Source organism: Peromyscus eremicus, chromosome 23 (genome assembly GCF_949786415.1).
Source record: "Peromyscus eremicus chromosome 23, PerEre_H2_v1, whole genome shotgun sequence".
NCBI classification, from domain to species: Eukaryota; Metazoa; Chordata; class Mammalia; order Rodentia; family Cricetidae; genus Peromyscus; species Peromyscus eremicus.
This window is the reverse complement of record NC_081438.1, coordinates 31,961,729-31,982,719: the sequence shown is the minus strand read 5'-3', so window position 1 is coordinate 31,982,719 and position 20,991 is coordinate 31,961,729. Positions and strand designations below refer to the sequence as shown.

Genomic DNA, 20,991 nt, shown 5'->3' with positions numbered 1-20,991 from the left:
ACCCTGTCTGGGGAACAATTCCAGAAAGAATTTATGACAAACGGTACCACGCCATCCCATCCAGACAAGGCATCCCCTGGTAGCACACTCATGCTGCATGCATCACTTGTCCCTTTGTCACCTAGAAAGTGTCTGGATCATCAGGTAGACTGACCTGGCATTGGACTGCTGTGCCCAAGTGGCCCTTATGTGGTAATGCCCACTAAGCATAAATCTGTTATCACAGAAGAGTGGGCATGGATAATCAGCAATCGTGTACTCGGGCTTGTAATCTTACCATGCTTCCAGCATGCACAAGGGTGTGTGCATAAAAACGCCAGTCTAACTGGACTGGGGTGCAGGCATAGTTCCCATGATAGTAGGGAAGTTGAGGCAGGAGTTCAAGGGCCAACTTAAGTAATTTAGACCATATCTCAAAGTAAAATGAAGGCTGAGTGTGTAGCTCAGTTACTAAGCAAGAATGGAGGCCCTGGATTTGATCCCCAGCACTCAAAACCATATTTTTAAGGTTCTGTAACCGGGAGTCTTAAAGGATGCTGTCAGATGGTAACTCTGATCTTGTCCTGCATCCCCGCCCCCAAATCATGGCCAGGCATCCTGCTTCAACCACCGCTGGGTCTGGATCTCCATCACTTTGTTCTAGCCTGAGCATAATACCCAGTCCCTGATGTCACTCAAGATGACTGCACTCCCGGGCTGGTGTAAGGCACGTCAAACGTCCTAAAAGGTGTCCACGTGCTTAGGGCCATTTCAGGGGAGAGCGAATAGCACCCACCTCATTGGGGCGTCCTCTGGCCCAGTTTACTTGCGCAGCCTACGTGGCTGGTAACATTGTGCAGTAACTGCAACCCCCCCCCCCAACACACACACACACACACACAGACACACACACGACCAGCGTACTGCCCCGCCCGCTCTCGCGTGACTACTAGCACGTTCCTTCCGGGACGCATGGTAGCTCGCGGACTCCACCCACTCCTCTTATTCCCCGCCCATACTCGCATGGTCCTTTGCAGACCCGCCGGGGGCGTAGCCCGCGAGGCTCTGGCGGATCCCGCCAGACTCCGTGGCTCCGCCCGGATCACGTGCGGCCCGCGGCGCGCCCGCCCTCGCGAGGCTCCTCTCGGCCACCGTAGAGGGCGTGCGGTGGCCTCAGGGACGGAAGCCGGGAGGTGCCGCCGACCGCGCCTGCGACAGCGTCAGCTCTGCGCGGAGCGCCGGCCCATGGCGGCGGCGGCGGCGGCGGCGATGGCAGAGCAGGAGGGCGCCCGCAACGGCGCCCGCAACCGCGGTGGCGTCCAGCGCGTGGAGGGCAAGCTGCGTGCCAGCGTCGAGAAGGGTGACTACTACGAGGCGCACCAGATGTACCGGACCCTCTTCTTCAGGTGGGCGCGGGCGGTGGCTTGGCGCCGAGGCCCCGCCTCCGCTGCTGCTCATTGGCTGGGCTGCGGCGCCCCGCATTCTCATTGGCCCGCACGGCTGCCTGTCGGGGGTCGGAGCGGGGGCGGCGGGCTTGGACTACTCGGCAGGGCCTCCTCTTCCCTGCCTGGCTTCCCCCCTCCTCCTCTCTCGGCCTCACCTTTCTGGGTTCCTGCCCTTCCTCGCTGCGCTGTCCTCTTCCGGTCTCTCCCCTTCCCAGGCACCCTTCCCCAGCCAACTTCTGCGGCCTCCCCTTCCCCAGGCCTCTCTGCTCTCTCCTAGGCCGCCTCCTTCCTTATAGGCCTCTCTTCCCGCCATTCCTAGCCCACCCTCTTCCCCGTCTGGCCTCCCCTTCTCTGGAGCCTCCCGCTGGTAGTCAGGTCCTGTTCTCGGAGTAGTTTCTCCTGGTCCGCCTCTCAGTGGCCAGTGACCGGAGTGGCTCCACCGGCTTAAGTGTGTTCAGGTGCAGACACGATGGGCCTGCCCGTGGCCATCTGCAGGGTTGATTCCAGGTTCCTGCCTGTGAGCATCTGCCTGCTGATAATCCCCACTTCGACCGTCATTCCTCACTGCGAGAGAGCAGCATTCCTGCTCCATGTCCGTGGTGTGAGTTTAGCCTCTGCGCCCCTCAGACCTACATTTTGTTTTAGTCGGCTTTGTTTGTTTTCAGGGCAGTTTTCGGTCTACAGTAAAATGAGTGGGAAGTGGTTATATTGTGTCTGCGTAGAGGTACAATGCCAGTAAGACATTTTCAGCCATCCATCACTGTCAACGTAGGGTCCCTGTGCACTGTGGGACTCTTCCCACAATCACCCCCTCCAGCTTGCTCCTGGCGTGGTGCGTTCTACGGACTGGGTGAAGCTGCTGTGACAGTGGGTGACACCTTACACGGTGGCCTCACTGCCTTGAAGCCCTGTATATTAGTGCTCACCCTTGTTTACATTTGAGGACAATTTCCACTTCCTCCCCACGTGCCCAGAGTGAGCCTGACAAATAGCCAGGAGGACATAGTAGGAAAGGACATGTGACCAAGGCCACATGTGGGAGTTGCCAAGCCATCAGAGACCAGCCCTGCAGTATTTTCCCTCCTTGACACTGCTCTATCCCAGGGCCTTGGCAGGTGTGGGGTGAGCCCTGGCATCCTTGCTTTCAAAGACTTCCCATTTGCTTTATCTGTGGAGTGGCCTGGGTTAGGAGCAGGGGGTTTAGTCACTGACTAGCAGCTTAACGAAGACAGTCCTCACTACTCTAATTTCACATTACCTAAAGGGCAGCCTTGTTGGGGAATTTTCTGTGTACTAAACCAGACACTAGAAATGCAAACCAGTCTGGCTACATCTGGTTCTGTCACATTGTCCTGAGTGTCTTTAAAAAAAAAACAAAAAACTATATTGGGAAGGCACTTGCTTTATTTTTTTAGTTAAAAATCTGTAGCCAGTCATGGTGCCCATGCTTTTAGTCAGGACACTGAGAGGTAGAGGTAGATGAGTCTCTCTTGAGTTCTAGGCCAGCCTGGCCTACAAAGTGAGTCTGAGAGCAGCCACGGCTATTATACAGAGAAACCCTGTCTCAAACAACAACAACAAAGTTAAGTTCTACATGTACAAGTGACAAGTGATTGATAAGTAACTGGTCTTAAATATTTTTGTGATACTGGGGATGGAACCCAGGATATCTCACAAGCGAGGCAAGGACTCTACCTTTGAGATACACTACAACCCTTTTTTAAACTTAGAATTTTGAGTGAGTATGCCTTCAACTCTGTAGCCCAGGCAGGCCTAGAATTCTTGATCCTCCAGGCTCAGCTTCCTAAGTGTCTGGGACGACAGGCCTATGTCATCAAGCCAACTGAATGGTTAGTTTTTCCTATGTTGATGTTTTACGGGGCAGGGTCAGCCAACTGGCCCAAGCAGTTGTTGAATGAACAAACAAAGGAAAAAACACAGCTTTGGATTGCAGGGGTTCCTCTGTGTAGCAGGCCAATCACTGTCTATGCTTCTGCAACAATGGGGGGACATCCTGGCGTCTTACCTTTTTTTGTTTGGTTTTTGGTTTTTCAAGACAGGCTTTCTCTGTGTAGCCCTGGCTCTCCAGGAACTCGCACGTACATCGGGATTTCCTCAAACTCAGAATTCTGCTTCCAAAGTTCTAGGTGGGATTAAGGGCATGTACCATGAGCCTGGAGAGATGGCTCAGTGGTTTAGAGTGCTGGCTGTTCTTCCAGAGGACCTGGGTTTGATTCTCAGCACCCACATGAGTGCTCACAACTGTCTATAACTCCAGTTACAGGGGATCCAACTCCCTCACACAGACATACATGTAGGCAAGACATCAATGTACATAAAATAAACAGGTAAATTTTTTTAAAGGAGTATGCCACCACCACCAGTACCATTTTTTGATTCATCAACAAAAGTGGATCTCCCAGAATAAACATGTTCTTGTTTTGAACCAGCCCTTCTGTGGCTGAGGACATTCAGTTAATTTAGTCTTATGTGACCAGAAGAGTTCCCTTGGTCAAGGTGTACTAGGGATGATGTTGGACAAGTTCTGCCTCTTCATTGTTTGAGGTCACATGTTATCAGCATACAGGGAACCTGCCATCAGTGTGCTCCAGGGACACAGCATTCTACTGTGGCCCAGTACTTGTTACCGAGCTTAATGGACTTCAGCTTCCCTGAACTACTTGAGAATGAGGGAAACTGAGTCACCACTGCTGCCCTGGGGACTCAGGGGTTCCTGTGGAGTTCCACATAGGCTCAGGGTCATTCCATGGGGTAGGACTACTAGAGACATCATAATGCTCAAAGGCACTGGTTTTTAAATCTGTGTGTCATTGCATACACATGTTAACATCAGGACAACTTTCAGGAGTCCATTCTCCCCTTGAGGGTCCTGGGGATTGAACTCAGTTAACCCTGCTGAGCTGAGTCATCTCATCTGGTTTTTCAGCTTCTTTGAATGGATAAGTGGTGTTTACATATTTAAAGTGAGTATTTCTACTACACAGAGAAACCCTGTCTCGAAAAAAAATAAACAAAAACAAAGTGAGTATTTGCATAAATTTTTTACTTTGGAAGATGGTGATGCTGAAGATGTTCATGGTCATGACCCCCCCCCCCCCCATTCCCTCTCTTAAGCTAGTATTCCCAGGCAACTTGTCTGTTATTCAGTACAGTTCTTTTTACTTGGTTTTGGGTTCTGGTCAAGGGGCTCTCCATCTATGTGGCTTTCTAGTTCACTCAACAAAATGTTCTGAGTCTGATCCACATTTATAGCATGTTATGTCCTATGAATGTGTCACAACCCATTCTAACCTCACCACTCATATCCCGTGTGGGAGAGGAGGAGCTAGGTAGTCCACAGAGATTGGGCCTTGGTGACCTCAGAGCCCCTGACATAACCATGGTCCTGTTGTGGCAGACCACCTTGTCTTGTCTCTTCAGATGTCTCCCAGGAGGACGGATGAGTTTTGCAGGCCTGGTTGTTGGTATCTCAGCAAGTTAGAAGCTATTTGACTTTCCCAGTGTTGGTTGCTTTGTGTGGGTGAGGAGCCTTTCTAGTTTCAGCCTACCCAGTCCTCCACTACTTTTCACTTCTGTCCTACAAAGTGGTAGTGTGGCACTATTCCTTGGGAGACATGAACGTCACAGATAGGAAATCACAGACAGTACAGATACCACCAAAGTCCAACTTGGGGAGCCAGCATTGGGTTACTTCCATGAATATGGGTGAGGGGTTACCTACAGGAGCAGAAATGATTCAAAGACAGCTGCATCACCAAAGTCCACCCCAGCGTGGGTGACAGTTGACAAAAGGAGACCTGGAGTGCAGTGCACAGCCTGTAGCCAGCTCAACAGGTTGGAGAATTCCCTTTCCAAGTCAGTTGGTCTGAACCTCCTGCTTTCAAGCCGCTGGGCTTGTCCATGAGTTTCAGCACTCCTTGTAGCTTGTAATGCTTGGGCCTAATGAAGCTGGTGGAGCTCGGTCTTCCTGAAGCTATGGAGTTGTTTTGTTCCTGAGTTGGAGAAGCTCCTGGCAGGTTGGAAAGTTTCACCTCCCTTGGATCATCCCGGCGTGTCCCCTACTTTTGACGTCCTGTGTGTTAAAAGAAACCCTACAGTGTGTGTTAAGCACACCATAGCCTTCTGAGGTCACTAAGTCATGGTAAAGTATCCCTTGTCCTTGGATCCGTGTGCTGGATGAGCATGTTAGACCAGCGCCTCCCTCCGCCCTTGTGATGTATGCATGTGCATTTGTGTGCTTGTGTATCTGGAGGCCAGAGGTTGACTTTGGGTTACCTCATCAGTTGCTTTCAACCTTTTTTGGGTTTTTTGGAGGCAGATTCTGTCATTGAACCTAACGCTCACTACTGCCGCTGGGCTGACAGGCCAGCAACCCCAGCACTGGGGTCACAAGTACACACAGCCACACCAGATTTTTGTTTTGTTTTCCTTCGTTTTGTTTTTGTCTTTTTTTTTTTTAATGTATTTATTTTGTGGATGGGTGTTTTGTCTGCATGAATGTCTGTGTGGCATGTGTATGCTGGGTGCCTACAGAGACCAGAAGAGGGCATCAGGTCCCCTAGACCTGGAGTTACAGGTGGCTGTAAGCTGACATTTGGTGCTGGTGATTGAACCCAGGTCCTCTGGAAGAGCAACCTCCAAGCCATTTCTCCAGCCCCCATGTACAGGTTTTGTGTGGGGGCTGGAGATGTGAACCCAGGTCAGCACACTTGCTTAGCGTTCAGTTAGCCATTGAACCATTTCCCTAGCCTGTGGACCACCTTCTGTCCAGCTCAAATTTTCTCTCTTTAGCCAACACTACATGAATCCTGTAGTCCAGGCTAGTCTCAAATTCTGTATGTAACCAAAGATGATCTTCTGCTCTTCCTGCCTCTACCTCCTCAGTGCCACGATACAGGTATGTATAGCTGTAGCTAGAGTTTTCCTGCCTGGCCCACAGTCAGGACAAATCTCTCTCACCCGCCAGTCCCACAGCTGCTCAGACCCAACCAAGTAAACACAGAGACTTATATTGCTTACAAACTGTATGGCCACAGCAGGCTTCTTGCTAACTGTTCTTATATCTTAAACTAATCCATTTCCATAAATCTATACCTTGTCACATGGCTCATGGCTTACCGGCATCTTCACATGCTTCTTGTCATGGTGGTAGCTGGCAGTGTCTCTCTGACTCAGCCTTTCACTTCCCAGAATTCTTTTCTCTGCTTGTTCCGCCTATCCTTCCTGCCTGGCTACTGGCCAATCAGTGTTTTATTTACTAACCAATCAGAGCAACATATTTGACATACAGAACATCCCACAGCATACAGCCATACCCAGTTTTTCGCAGTGCTGGAGATGGAACCTGGGCTTCCATGTATGCCAAGCGAGCACTCCACTGAGCTCTGTCCTCAGACCCCTACCACCACCACCAAGTGCTGGGATGACAGGTGTGACTCATGTGCCCCAGCCAGTAAGAGCAAAATCAGCTAGAGTCCTGGCACAGCCCTTCCTTTGTGGGTTAGATGAGACATTGCTGCTGTGAGTCTCCTTAGAGCCTGTAGAATTTGTCCCCTGCCGTGCAGAGCTACCTCTGTGTGTAGAAGGGGATTTTAAGTGTCACACAAGGGCCTTGTGCATGGAGCTGAGTGCCAAGGAAGGCTGACTACTCTCAGCTGTCCCATGGCCTTGGGGCACCCAGCCTGCGTAGTCACCCAGAAAGGAACACCCACTACCACCCCTCTGCTCCAGGAATTTTGTGATGAGAAATTTTTTTTTCATTGTTGGAACTTTAATCTTTACAAACTTTCACTGACCTGGCAACAGGTTATTTCAATAAGGTAGGACATGGTCCGTGGGAGGTTCAGATCTTAGAATTTGGTGTGTCACCGACGGAATACTTCCTTTGGTTTCTATAAGTGTTTTTCTTGCTAAGCCTCAGTTAGAAGGGCTTGGGAGTCTGGTGTCCTGCACAAGCCACCCTAAACTAGTGACTGTCATTAAGAACAGTACCTGTGGTCTCTGTTCATGCAGATAGCAACATGAGGTTGCTTGCCTATGAGTACAGCATTTGCTTTTTTAGAATGCTCTTCTGCAGTACCAGAATTATGTGACCTTCCCTGGGGGGCGGGGGGTGAATAAACATCTCTTCACCCAGTAGGGCACCGAAAGACCAAAGTTAACAGTTTTATCCAGTCTAGCTTAGTGAATCAGTGAGCTTATTGGGGTTACCTACAGGAGCGTCATGAGACCCAACAGCACCCCAGTATGGGCGATGACTGTATCCCTGGATTTCCAGCGTGATCTGCAGGCAGCCTAGCTGGTGGAGGCATCATTTTTATCTGGCAATTGTTCCTGTTTCTTTCACCTTGTGGAGAGAGCCCATGTGCATCTTTTAAGTTGCAGAAACTTCTTGGGACTTGTGATGTTTTTTTACTTCTTTTTTTGTTTTCGTTTTTGTTTTTTGTTTTTTGTTTTTCGAGACAGGGTTTCTCTGTATAACTTTGCGCCTTTCCTGGAACTCACTTGGTAGACCAGGCTGGCCTCGAACTCACAGAGATCCGCCTGCCTCTGCCTCCCGCGTGCTAGGATTAAAGGCCTGCGCCACCACCACCCGTTTTTTTACTTCTTGAGGCTTGTTCATTCACTTCCTGAGTTTTGAGTGTGCATCTCCCTCCCCTAAGGAATGTTTCAGTTTAGGAAATAGCTGTAGGGCATGCTACTCTTTCTAATGCTTTCAGAGTCCTTCTCATCCCCCTCTTCAGCAGTGCTTGCTGAGGCTCGGGGTGGTTTTCCTTCATTTGTGGTTGAATGCTGTACAGTGCCACAACAATCCGTCTGAGTCTCAGCTTGATCTGTTCTAAGGCTCTACACTACATCTCCCATTGGAAAAGAGAGACTTCCTTCCCTGACCAGTTGAGGGGCCAGCAGCAGTAATCTGTGAGGGAAATAGAAATGTCTAATTTAACAGGCACAATGTAGCCATTTAACAAAGCAATAGCAGTAGTCCTCCCACAGGGTCTGTGACCTTGTTGGCGGTGGACTTTTGCCCGGGCTTACAGTAGCAGGTAAGAGTTTCGAAAGGCTGTGACCCAAGCAGAAAGAGGTTGGTGCTCCTGAACAGTTGTGTACTGTTGCACCCAGGGTACATCTTCCCTGCTGCTGGTACTGCAGCTGCAGGGTCCATAGCCTCTCAGGACAGTCGGGAACAGCTGCCCCACCAGCCTCCGTGCCTGTGGCACTACAAAAGCCTGTGAGTGCGAGAGAACTTTGAGTTGAGTTCTAGCCTCCATGTCCTGCAGCCAAAGCATGTGATGTCTTTAACAGTCGGGACTTACCATCTGGTTCTAGCACGTAGCCTTTAGGGTTTGTGGGACCTCCCTGGCCACCAACTTAACAGGGATAGATAGTTCACTCCTGGCAGTGCAGTTCTTTCTCACTTGACAACCTTACTGCTTCGGAGAGTGCCTTTCCCGTTCAGGCAGGCTGTCTCTGTTTAATCTCCTTAATTTCTCTATTTCCTCTTCTAGATGTTTCTACACATCTGTAAGATACTTAAAGGGTTAGCATTCTGTAGTAAACTTTTGAGAGAGAATGGGCAGATTCTCTGGAGGTGCACAATTACCCATTCCAAATAAGCGTCCATGGTCTTAAGCAGCTAAGAGGACCCTAAAAAAGAGTTGGTAGCAAGCCTGGACCAGCAGGAAAGACCTCGTGACTTCTGTCAGTTGTTCTGTCACCAGAGAAATGTTGGAGACAATAGCCCAGTACTATGGTTGGGTAACAGCACCCCATCTGGCCCTCCAGAAGCCACAGGCATTTTCCATGAATCACCTGACATCATCCTGGGCTGCTGCCGCCCCAGGACTGCTGTGCATCTCTGTTCTGGTGTTCTGTTGGGCAGGTTTACGCTGCTTGCCTTGGCTCAGGCCCAGGAGAGGCAGGAACTCCTGGCTTACCTCTGGACCTGGTTCCTTGGTTCTGACAGGCACCCTAACCCTCACCCTTCCAGACCACCACTGCTGAAAGAGGCCCCAGTCTGAGCAGTCTTTATCCCAGTATGCTTCGCGCTGGAGCAGTAACTGCCCGCTCTGTTGTTACCTGCACTGATGTAGCATTGATGTCTGCGGACTGTGGCTCAGGTTTTAAAGCCTCAGAAGCTCACTACAAGCACTTGACTCTGCTAATATTTTTGGTTTTGTTGTATTTTCCCAGTGATTCCGATTCAACACAGACCTTGCCACATTTGCCTTCGAGTGGCCTGGGCACACCCTTTGGTCGTCTTCACTCTTCTTTCTTTCCTCGTGATTGCTTTGCCATTTTCTAAACCTTGTTTATGTGTCAGTCTTTCCGATCTGGAGAGCTTCTCCTACCTCATGAAGATCACGTCTCACCATCGGGCTAGCAAAGCCCACCCCAGTCCATGATGCCTGCTCGATCAGCCTCTCTCTCGACTCTTTGTCTGACTTAGTGAAGTGAGCACCAGACAGTGCTTCTCTCGTGTACAGTAATGTCTGTCTCTCCTCTGCTCTCTGCCAGTCCCTGATAGTCACAGAGACCTCAGCCAGCAATAACCTAGTGTCCTTGGAGCTTTATGAGCCAGGGTGCCGGGGCTGATTCCCTCCTGTCACCCAAGGTTGTGTCGCCGAATTCTTGTCTCGAGGGGTGGGTAACACATCTCTCGTTTCCCTGCTTGCTCTACACTCAGATTGACCCGTCAGTCGCTGTGTTCTACAGCTCGGGAGCGGTGGCTGTGACAGGCCCTTTGACTATGTTTAAGTCTTTCCTCATCAAGCTCAGTTCAGATGCTAAGTGCTCCGTTGTAGTTTCTTGGCCCGTTTGCTTGTTGAATCATGTACTTTTCCCTTTTGAAGGTTGGACTTGTGGGGTCTTTTCTATGATTTTTACCATGTTCTCTTCCTCCCCAATCTTAATCTCTTCCCGTGGATTTCCAAGTTTTTGGGTCTCACTCTCATCCTCACTTTTCTCTACTTTTCCTGCCAATTACTAGGGGATAATGTAGTAGACACAGGGAAGCATCCTGTGTCTTTTCCTACAACAAAGGCTATGCACCTGATACTGTAGCTTGTTCCCTTATGTGCTACATTCAAGGATTGTGGTAAATTCTCTAGTCCATCGGTGGTTTGGGTAACATCCCCGTGATATCCCATATCAAGTACAAGAAGATGGCCACCTAATGATTCTGCCTAGGAATGCTCCACTTTCAGATAGCTTGTCCTTGGTTGCATGTCTTATCACCCATGGCCTGGAGTATGCACCCACCACTCCAACAAGGAGGTCCTCCATTCCATCCCACATGAGGAAAGGAAAACATAGTGGGACTGCCTCATAGATGTTCCATCCTCACACAGATCACCACCCATGTTGGGCCATGCAACCACTCTTCCTCAACTCATTGGCTCTTATTTGGGCACCAGTTGTGTTGTGTGACTCTTCCTGCAGAGACATGAACAAATATCTGTTCACTCCAGATAGGTCACTGCCAGCAGACCAAAGAAATGATTGAACCCACATCCTGCTTACTGGCCTTTGAGCTTATAAAGCTAACAGGGCAATGGATGACTCAAAGGCAGCTGCATCATTGGCATTCCCTGCACAGCTTCTAGCTTGTGGGTGGGTCCATTCTCCCCACCAATTGTTATTCTTTGTATAACCATGGTGAGAGGCTATGTGAGGTTTGGAAGTTTCAGGGCTGCCTAAGCCTTGTATGTTTACTTCTCCAGGGCTAAGGAGCTCCTTCCAGCGGGGATTATTACAATTTGGAAGAAATAGCTATACAACAGTCAAGTTATCTGCCTGGCTGGTGATGGGACCCCAGAGTGCATGGTGGCACTATGGGGCCACTGCCTTCTAATGGTGCTGACAAGGCTCAAGGGTGGTCAGTGACAGGTGACTTCCATCTTGCAGTGTTGGCTTTCATATGCTGGCTTTACTATTAGTGCAGCCGCAAGGTGTTTGGGGACCTGTGCCCTACTGAGGATATCGGGGTGGCCCTGGTTGTGGAATATCCTGTGACTGGTTGGATACACCCCTAAGAGGAGCCATCCATTCTGGTGATGTCCCATCATACCCCCAGGCTTGATTTGAGTGTTGCCTGCATCAGTAATGCTTTTGTGTAGTCACCTTAAACTCCAGCTTTGCCCATGGGACCTTGGCTGTGTTCTTGGGTGATGGTGGGACACTCATCACACCTGCTGAGTATAAGGGTTAAGGCATCCACTGTTGAGCAGATGGTGCAGTACACAGCTTGTGTGGAGGGTAATGATTGAAGTTGGGCAAGTTGGGCCTAGGCAGAGTTGCTGCAGTCACTGTTGTCGTCATCTCCAGGGATCTATCCCCAGTTGTCCCCTACATGCAGACCAGTCCTTCTGTTTTGAGGTAGACAGTGCCCATCTCCCCTGCCCCATCATGGAAGTTGCATCTTAGTCTGCTCTGGCTTCTCCTTGGGTTACTTGTTGGGCCTTGGGTGGAGGGTACCCTGCATGTTCAGGTGAATATGTTGCTAATAGGGTCTATGTCCCCAGAACCTTCCACCCAGCTGTGTTCAGAGTAGCTTGCCGGGGCGGTACTACAGTACCCAGCATACTCAGAAGAGTACTTAATAAGTTTTACCTCGGCATTTGTAGCCACCCCAGGCATGGCTAGCCAGCACATAGAAAGCAAGCACCCCTTGTAGGCATCTGCATAGCGCATGGCTGGGCTTCCCACTCATTCATGGTTGGATTTCCCTTCTTCCCTATCTGCAGATACATGTCCCAAAGTAAGCATGCAGAGGCCCGGGAGCTCATGTACTCAGGAGCGTTGCTGTTCTTCAGTCATGGCCAGGTAAGCACTGCCACGATGAGGAAAGGCCTGAGGGGCGGGGTGGGGTGTATTGAACTATCCTAGGACTGGCCACCAATGGCATAGGGTCTTGGTCTCCATGGCTGTTGCTGTGGAGTCTTTGTGGTTGGAGCTCCAGGCTTGGTTCTGTATGGTTGCCACTTGCCAGTGACCCAGCTGCATTGCTCATTGGCAGTGTCCCTAACTATGTGTCTGCAGGCTGTCGTCTGCAGAGCCCACAGCCACCTGCTTTACCTCGGCCCGTCCGAAGGACTGGGGCCTGTTGTTAACCGCGGTTTTGTATGTTGGTTGTTCTACAGCAGAACAGTGCAGCCGACCTGTCCATGCTGGTCCTCGAATCCTTGGAGAAGGCAGAGGTGGACGTAGCTGATGAGTTGTTGGGTGAGGACTCCACATGCATGGTGTACTGTGCAGTAGCCTGTCAACATGGGCTTCTGTAACTGATCTCCACAGTCCCTTCACCACCTCCAGTCCCACTTGGTGGGGGACAGGGGTGGGTCTCTGACTCCAGGACTGATTTTTGTCATGGGATGGTCACATTTGCCATGCCCAACTGAGCCCCTGGGCACACGCTACAGACCTCTTGGTGGCAACTAATCCCACCGAGCCAGCATGTGGCTGCTAGAGCCCTTTCTGCGAACTGCTCTGTGGCCTCCCCTGTTCTTACAGAGGAGGAAGCTGCTCTCATCTGGAGCCTTCCTGCTGGTCTTCTGCTCCCACAGAACTGCCTCTCAGCATGGCCCACTCACATCCACATAGTCAGAAGGGCAGTGAGCAAGCCAGCCCGGGGAGGCCCCAGACCTGTGCAGTGCATGCAGGACACCCGGCAGCACTCGACCGACCGCTTCTGGGTGTTCTGTTGAAGTTATATAATGGGAGGGTAGTTGGGGAGAGCTGAGACAGGGTCTGACTCTTACAGCCCAGGCTGGTCTGACACATACAGTACTTCTCCAGCCTCTTCACAGAGTGCTGGATTTTTGTTGACCCACTGTGACACCTAGTATGTGCCTTTGGTAAGGGTCTGATTGTGTCATTTGCAGAAAATCTGGCTAAAGTGTTCAGCTTGATGGATCCAAACTCTCCTGAGCGAGTAGCTTTTGTGTCCAGAGCCCTGAAGTGGTCCAGTGGAGGGTCTGGGAAACTGGGCCATCCTCGGCTCCACCAGTTGCTGGCCCTAACGCTGTGGAAAGGTAGGCATGGGATCTCGTGTAGCCAGCAGCCAAATCCTCTGTGTACCTGCCTGCTGAGAAGTTGGAGAGGCCATGGGGAAGCACATCAGCCTGTCTTTCAACGGGCTAAATCCAGTGTTTCTGCTTTGGTAGTAGACTGACCCGGATGGAGCCTCCACAGCTCATAAGGGACCCCTGGGGAATGGTGCTGTCTCCTTTCCAGTTTCTGTCCTGATTCTCCCACTGGTCGCATGCTCCTCTTCCCACAACCTCTCACTCTCCTCCTTCCTCAGTAAGCCTCCACACTCCATCCCTTTGGTGGCTCCCTGCCCTGTAGTTCTCTTAATGTTTATCTCAGTTTTGGGGTGAGCATCTCTTAGATATTTGGCCATGGAGTGGATTGCAGGTGTGCCTGGTCTTGGCTCTCGAGTTGGCTTGGGCACAAGACACATGCTTGGTGAATGTCTGCTGGGACCTGAACAGTTCCTACCCCAGTGGCATTTCTGGGGAAGCGGGTGTGGAGCTGTACCTGTGAGGGTGGCATTCTTGCTACAGCTCTCCTAATGGGTGGGCTGGGCCTAATGGAGCTTGGATGAGAAGAGGTGATGCTTAGAAGTGCACAGTGACCTGTGACACACACCTTCCTTTGTGCTTTGAGAATTCTAAAGGTCTGAGCCAGAGGTAATGTCATTCAAAGTTGAGTATAGACTAGTTCTGTGAGCAAGACCTGCTGCCACGCCCCCTGTAGCCATGACAATCACAGGATGTACTTGATCAAGTTCTTTGAGTCCAGCAGGTGTCCACCCAGAGGCGCACCCCCCTCCCCCCCCCCCGCCCCCAGCAAATGTGCTGAGACAGACTCCCATACATCCTGGGGGCTTATGGTGCTTCCTCTTCCCTCCCTCCTGGGCACTCGGCACTCTACCTCCACTCCAGAGCTACAGGGAGAACAATCAGGAACTTCACGGAAACTCAGAGGAAACCCCTAACCCCCAGAGCTCAGGAGTGTCATTCCTAGGTGTGCCTCCTGTGTGCCTCAGAGCTCTGCCTTCCTCTTGAGGGCTGTTCTGTCCTCCAGCTGAGAGCAAGCTGCCTGTCACTTGTGGGCCAGGCCTTCACACAGTACATGCCTGGCACATGGTCTGGCAATGTCCAGTCTGCATGATGGTGCTGCCAGCAGGGACTCTTAGATCCACTCAGTAACAGTGTCTGACAGAGGTTGTAGTGGCTGTGTCCCCGGGATGGGTGAGGTACTGAGCCTAGGCCACATCCATTCCAGGGACCATGACTACCTGGGGAAGGGGGTTTCCAAGTACTTGCTCCAAGATTAAGTAGCCCAGGGTAGGGTACCATTCACTTCCCAAAGTGCCCTGCCCCACTCGGTGAGACAGAAGCAGGCTGTGAATGAGGGTCTGCCCTAATTACTTTATGTGTGCGTGTGCGCGTGACTCGTTCTCTCTCTCTCTCTCTCTCTCTCTCTCTCTCTCTCTCTCTCTCTCTCTCTCTCTCTCTGACACCCCAAAGACCTGGGCAGAAAAGCTCTTTGTGTGTGGGTCAGGGGCTGGGGGACCTGAGTTGTTGGTATTGAGGGGCCCCTTTCCTCCTCCTGCTGTCAAGGCCCCAGGAATAGAAGGAATCCCAGGTTCCTACTTGATCTTACTCAGGATTCCCAGCATGCTCTCCTGTTAGGCTTTGGGCTAAAATGCTAGGCAGGTTTCTGCCTTTAAACATAACAGGCACTGATGATCTTCACTGTGTGCAAAAGAGCTTCCCTCAGCCAGGACCTTCTGGGTAGTTAGAAGGTCAGAAGAAGTAACTTGCTGTGGACTCAACTCACACGTACACAACGGTTGGGAAGACATAGCAGTTTCGCACATTTAGAGCAGGGAGAAGGGAGGCTGGGTGACCGTGCCCATTGAGCTGTTTGGTGTTGGTTCTCTGGGCACAAGGAGGCTGGTGACAGGCAGGTGTGAGCAGCTGTGCAGACAGACAGCTCGTTCCAGGGTTCCCTTCCTAGCAAAGGCAGCAGGTGTGCCCAGGGCAAATGGGTTGGAGCAGGGGAGGAAGAGTGAGTGGCTCTGTGCCCTCCATGCTCACATGTGCCCATCTGCAGATTCTTTCCCTTCACAGAGCAAAACTACTGTGAGTCTCGGTATCATTTCCTGCACTCCACTGACGGCGAGGGCTGTGCCAACATGCTGGTTGAGTACTCCACTGCCCGAGGCTTCAGAAGTGAGGTGGACATGTTCGTGGCCCAGGCTGTGCTACAGTAAGTGCTCCTGAGGACTTTGTGGGCCCTTTGTGCAGCTCCCAGCCTGGAGTGGAGACAGCCCTGAGCAGACCGCCTTGTCCTTAGACTGCTCCGTGCTTGAGGGAGAGCCTCGGGCCCAAGGCTGTCTTTTCAGCTCACACAGTGTCCGCTGCTGCACTCTGCGGCCTGCCCTGCTTAGGAGTCTGCAGCTGTGTTTGCCCGTCCTCACTGGAGGAGTGAGGCGCAGCCACTGCTGGTGGACGGTCCGTCCTCACCTGCCTGAGTCAGGAGGGCACCACGCCTGGGTTTGTTTTGATTTTAAATGGCATTTTTATTATTTACCTAGTATATGCAGAGAGCGGAGGTGCAGGGCACACGTGCTGTGGTGTGCGTGTGTAAAGGTGAGAGTGCAACTTGTCGGAGTCCTCTCCCTCCGCCTCATTGGCCCTAAGGTTGAATGCATCCTCGGGCTTGATGGCCAGCCCCTTACCTATTGAGCCATCTGATCTGCTGCTTCAGGCCCCCCTTCCTAGGGGACAGTGCTCCCCTGTGGTCATCCACGAAAATGCCTTGCTGTGGATGGTAGCAGGAGGGCCTGCTGTGGGACTCAGCACTTTCTCTCCTTGTGGGGCAAGTTCTCACTGTAAAGCCCGGGCTGACCTCAGACCTGGAGCACTTGTCCTGCTTCAGCCTTCCAGGTGCTGGAATTGCAGGCATGTGCCACCACGGCCAGTTGTGATGTTGACAAGGAATTGTGTAGCGTCTCCAGCTCGCCAGCCTGCTCTGGGCGTGGACTGCAGCTGTCGTCCCCCACTGAAGTACTGCAGACTGCTGGGGTAACATCCTGGGCAGAGGCCAAGCCTGCCTAAAGCCCAGCAGCATCAGGGTCAGGTTCCTACTCAGCCCCTGCACCATCTGCTCCTATGACAGATGCAGGCAGGTGTGCAGAAAGCAGAGGCCATGGTGGAGGAGTGCGTGCCCACCTCGCCCCCATTTCCTAGCTCTGCCTATGGGATTTCACTCTCTGGATCTTGTCACGTGCAGGTTTCTCTGTTTGAAAAACAAGAACAGTGCCCTGGTGGTCTTTACCACGTACACACAGAAGCACCCGTCCATTGAGGATGGGCCACCCTTCGTTCAACCCCTGCTCAATTTCATCTGGTTTCTGCTGCTGGCTGTGGACGGGTGAGTGAGCTGGGTGCTGGGCGTGTGTCTGTGCGGTCACGGGTCTCACTGGGAGTCATCCTTGGTTCTTACTGCAGTGGCAAGCTGGCCGTGTTCACCGTGCTGTGCGAGCAGTATCAGCCGTCCCTGCGGAGGGACCCCATGTACAACGAGGTGAGGAGGCTCCCCACCCGGGCCGCAGCCTAGGGGAGGGAGAGAGCGGGCAGCCCCAGCTGGGCCCTGCGGCTGGACACTGTTCACCTGCTGACCCCACTGCCCTGCTTCTTGCAGTACCTCGACAGGATTGGACAGCTCTTCTTCGGTGTGCCGCCAAAGCAGACATCCTCCTATGGAGGCTTGCTAGGTGAGCCATGTGGTCTGGTCCGGGACAGGTGGCTCCCTTCGGTCCTTTCTGCCCTGAGTCCAGGCTGTCTGCGTGGACACAGGTTTCTAACCTGCTGTCGAAGTCTGTGACTCTGCAGCTCAGGTTGTCCACTGGGCACCACTTGATGGATCTGAACTCCAAATATGAGCACCCCCACCAAGGCAGGGCCAGTGCAGTGCAGTCCTCTGTGCATTTGAACTGTCCGGTTTTCTTTCCTTCTTCTGGTGCTAGAGACTCAGGGAGGTCCTTGAACACACTAGACAAGTTTTTACCACTGACCTGCATCCCCTCCCCAGCCCTTCTAAGTTCATGTTTTATTTTATTTTATTTTTTTTAAAGATTTATTTATTTATTATGGATACAGTGTTCTGCCTACATGTATGCTTGCAGGCCAGAAGAGGGCACCAGATCTCATTACAGATGGTTGTGAGCCACCGTGTGGTTGCTGGGAATTGAACTCAGGACCTCTGGAAGAACAGTCAGTGCTCTTAACCTCTGAGCCATCTCTCCAGCCCCTAAGTTCATGTTTTAAGTAGTAAATCCCCCTTCAGCATTCAGAATTCTGTCTCTTGTGCTGGCAGGCACCATGCATGGCATGAGCTGTACTGTGCCATTACCTGCTGGAGTGTGGAACCTCCATGCCTGTGCTGTGAAGACAAACACTGTGTTGTGGAAGGGAGTACAGCTGGGCTCACATGGGCTCTCTAGGCGCGGGCTGTGCCTTAGTGACTTGGTGTAGACTATGACAGTATTTCTCTAGTTTATTGTTGTTGATGGTTGGTTTTTTGAAACAGGGTCTCATTATATAGTTCTGACTGGCCTGGAATTTGCTATGTAGATCAGGCTGGCCTTGAACTCAGAGATCTTATAGCCTCAGCCTCCTGGGTGCCTAGCTGTTGTTGGTGTTGTAACTTGTGTTAGCTTCAAACTCAATTCGATCCTCCTGCCTCAGCCTCCTACGTGCTAAGATCATGGTCTGAGCCTCCATACCTCGTTTTTCTTAGGATGTTTGTCTCTCTTGAGCCTGTGGCCTGTGGAGTGCATGAGCAGGGTCCAGCTGTCTCCAGCAGAGCACTGCTACTTTGTCCTGTCCGAGCAGCTCTGCGGGATTGGCATTCCAGCAGCATGTGCACATATCCCAGTGCGGAGTAGCAGTCCAGGGTCGTTAGGATGTATGCTTGCTTGTCCCACAGAGTTTTAGAGCCAGCAGTTCCCCTTTGCCCCAGAAATGCTACCAGGGTACCCAGTGGGGCCACAGGGAAGTGCAGGCAGAGGAGCATCTGCATCCTCACACCCAGGCATCCTGGCAGAATGCTCACTGTCTGCCACTCTCAGGGATAGAGGACTCTTCAGAGTTGGCAGATATATGGTCCGTGTAAGTCCTGTGCGTTTGAGATGTGCACACAGGAGGTGGCTGTAAGTGGCTCGGATGTGACCTTGAGGCTCTGGTCTGCATGCTGTGTGGATTTCTCTGGTAGCCGTGGGCCTTGGGCTGCTTCATGATGACTAGATTCCCCGGCTGGTGGAGGCTTGGGGTCTGTCCTGCCCCATCACTAGTCATCAGGGACATTGCTAGTGTGGCTTCCAAGAGCTGTAGCCAGCTGGGCCTCTGGACTCTGTTTTTCCTGCAAAGCATGGCGACCTGGGCATCAAACTCCTCTAGGAAGGTGGGGCTTTCGGAGCAGCACTGTCTCTGGGCATTGACGACATAGGGCTGGGCGTGTCTTCGTCTAGGCGACCCACTTGAACGTGGTGACCTGGGCAGTGGGCTCCCTGGGGAGGTCGGGCTACCAGGGTGGCACTGCCTCTGTGCATTAACCATCCCTGGCCGGTATCTCCCTCTAGGGAACCTGCTGAGCAGCCTCATGGGCTCCTCAGAGCAGGAGGAGGGGGAAGAGAGCCAGGATGACAGCAGCCCCATCGAGCTGGACTGAAGCTGCCTGGCCAGCGTGGAGATGCCCATGGCCGGCACCGCTGGGACGGACTCAGTGCCAGGCTGGGCACAAGGCCCCTTACCAGTGGGCTCCTGCTCTGCGGCTGGTGGTGCCACGTGTGCAGAGTCTGTCCCTATTTATGTATGGTGGCTGAGGGCTGTGTGGCCAGGACCAAGAGCAAGGCCCGGCTCCTGCTGGCCAACCGTGTTCCTTCAGATCACCCACAATAAAGCGCAGGCCTTGCTGCAGCACCCCGCTGCCGTCCTTGTCTCTGGTTCCTTGGGGAGGGCTGCAGGGTGACAGGCAGCCTGGCGGCAGCGACTGATATCCCTCTCCTGTGTCCAGTGCAGCCATGGCATGCCAGAGGAGTGATGGCCACTGCTGTAGCCAGGCAGGGTCCTGAGTCCTGCAGATAAGATTGGGTTTCTTGTGTTTGAATTCTGTTTGGACACAGAGTCTGTTTTCAATCATGGTGAGCTTCCCAGGGACAGAGCACATGTGCTGTGGTGGCCAGGGTCCTTGGAGGTCACAAGCAGCTGGCCAGAGCAGTGTCCTGTGGTCTACAGGGCTGTGGCCCTGCTGTAGTCTGTGGGCTTGTCCGTTCAAGCTGCAGCCCTGCTGGTCCCCATGAGCCCCACACTGCTGCTCCGGAAATGTTTTTAAAGGGTGCCGTAGATTTTCATGTCCTTCATGTTGCAGTATTTATTTTTACTGGGTGAGGGATTTTTCAACCTAATGTTTTAGGACTTAACCAAATAACCAGTCCAGAAATGAGCAACCCCATCCATTACTACAGATAATATCCACGCTACCAGTCTGATTATAAAGGGAGACACTTTATTTTTTCACAATTAAAATAGAGTTGTAGATTAATACACCTCTATCTTGCATGGGAAGGAGGGAAATATGCGTTATTTACTGTAAAAAAATGGAATTTAAAGGAAGGCTTGTGTCACCTGTTGACTATAAATAAATCCTTTCTACTGGGCTTTGCAGTAGTCCTTTCTGGGTGAGCTCTGGGCCGGGCACGGGGCTGGCTTTGGACTGGGCATTCAGCCTCCACCTATGGGTGCAGAGGCTTTGGGCAGGGTGGGAGCGGCTGTGTGTCCAGGCTGGACCTGGCAAGTTCGGGAGGAAGCACATCCTGTGCTGTCTGTGCCATTGCCCTGTGTATCCAGGCTGCTGTGTCCACCAGAGTGGCCAGGGTTAGTGTCAGCAGGGTCCAAATTCACTGGCTGGGATTTAGAAATGAAGCGTTGTATGGACACCACCTCCACCATGATGTGTGTCTCGGCCTCAGGGAGCAAGAGGAGTAATTGGTGCGTGGAGGGCTCAGTGCAGGGGTGACCGACATGGGGAGGCCCCAAAAGGTGGGATATAGTTGGGCATAGCCCCAGGAAGGAAGCCATAGCCTGCTGGGCACAGGCCAGAGCTGCTCCCGTTCAGCTGTGACACTCGCTTCAGGATCATGAATTGGAGTCCATGTCATTGGTGTATTTTGGAACAGAACAGAATTCACATTTTGTGTATGTGTAAGGTTGGCCAGGATTAACGCTAGCTGAGTACAGAGGAAAGCAGAACCGGGAGACATGCATGAGACCCTCCCCACACAGTGCCTCTTACACACACACACAGTGCTCCTCTCACCCCCCAGTGCCCCTTACACAGTGCTCCCCATACACACCAGTGCCCCTTATACACTCACACCCCACCCCACAGTGCTCCTCCCACACACACCAGTGCCCCTTGCACACTCACACCCCACCCCACAGTGCTCCTCCCACACACACCAGTGCCCCTT

At 52.1% G+C, this 20,991-nt stretch overlaps 1 protein-coding gene across 2 annotated transcripts; it reads left to right on the top strand.

Annotated features, from left to right (window-relative positions):
* The first annotated feature begins 1,156 nt into the window (after nucleotides 1–1,156).
* Get4 (guided entry of tail-anchored proteins factor 4) lies at nucleotides 1,157–19,441 on the top strand. Of its 2 annotated transcripts, none has more exons than XM_059249270.1 (9): nucleotides 1,157–1,385; nucleotides 12,191–12,269; nucleotides 12,590–12,668; nucleotides 13,328–13,477; nucleotides 15,587–15,725; nucleotides 16,752–16,892; nucleotides 16,970–17,045; nucleotides 17,163–17,235; nucleotides 19,102–19,441. In XM_059249270.1, exons 1-9 carry the CDS (start codon nucleotides 1,225–1,227, stop codon nucleotides 19,188–19,190), a joined length of 987 nt encoding a protein of 328 aa, XP_059105253.1. In that variant the 5' UTR covers nucleotides 1,157–1,224; the 3' UTR covers nucleotides 19,191–19,441. The 2 variants fall into 2 exon arrangements, with proteins under 2 accessions (XP_059105253.1, XP_059105252.1); XM_059249269.1 differs by having other exon boundaries at nucleotides 1,159–1,385; nucleotides 12,587–12,668.
* The last annotated feature ends 1,550 nt before the right edge of the window (nucleotides 19,442–20,991 follow it).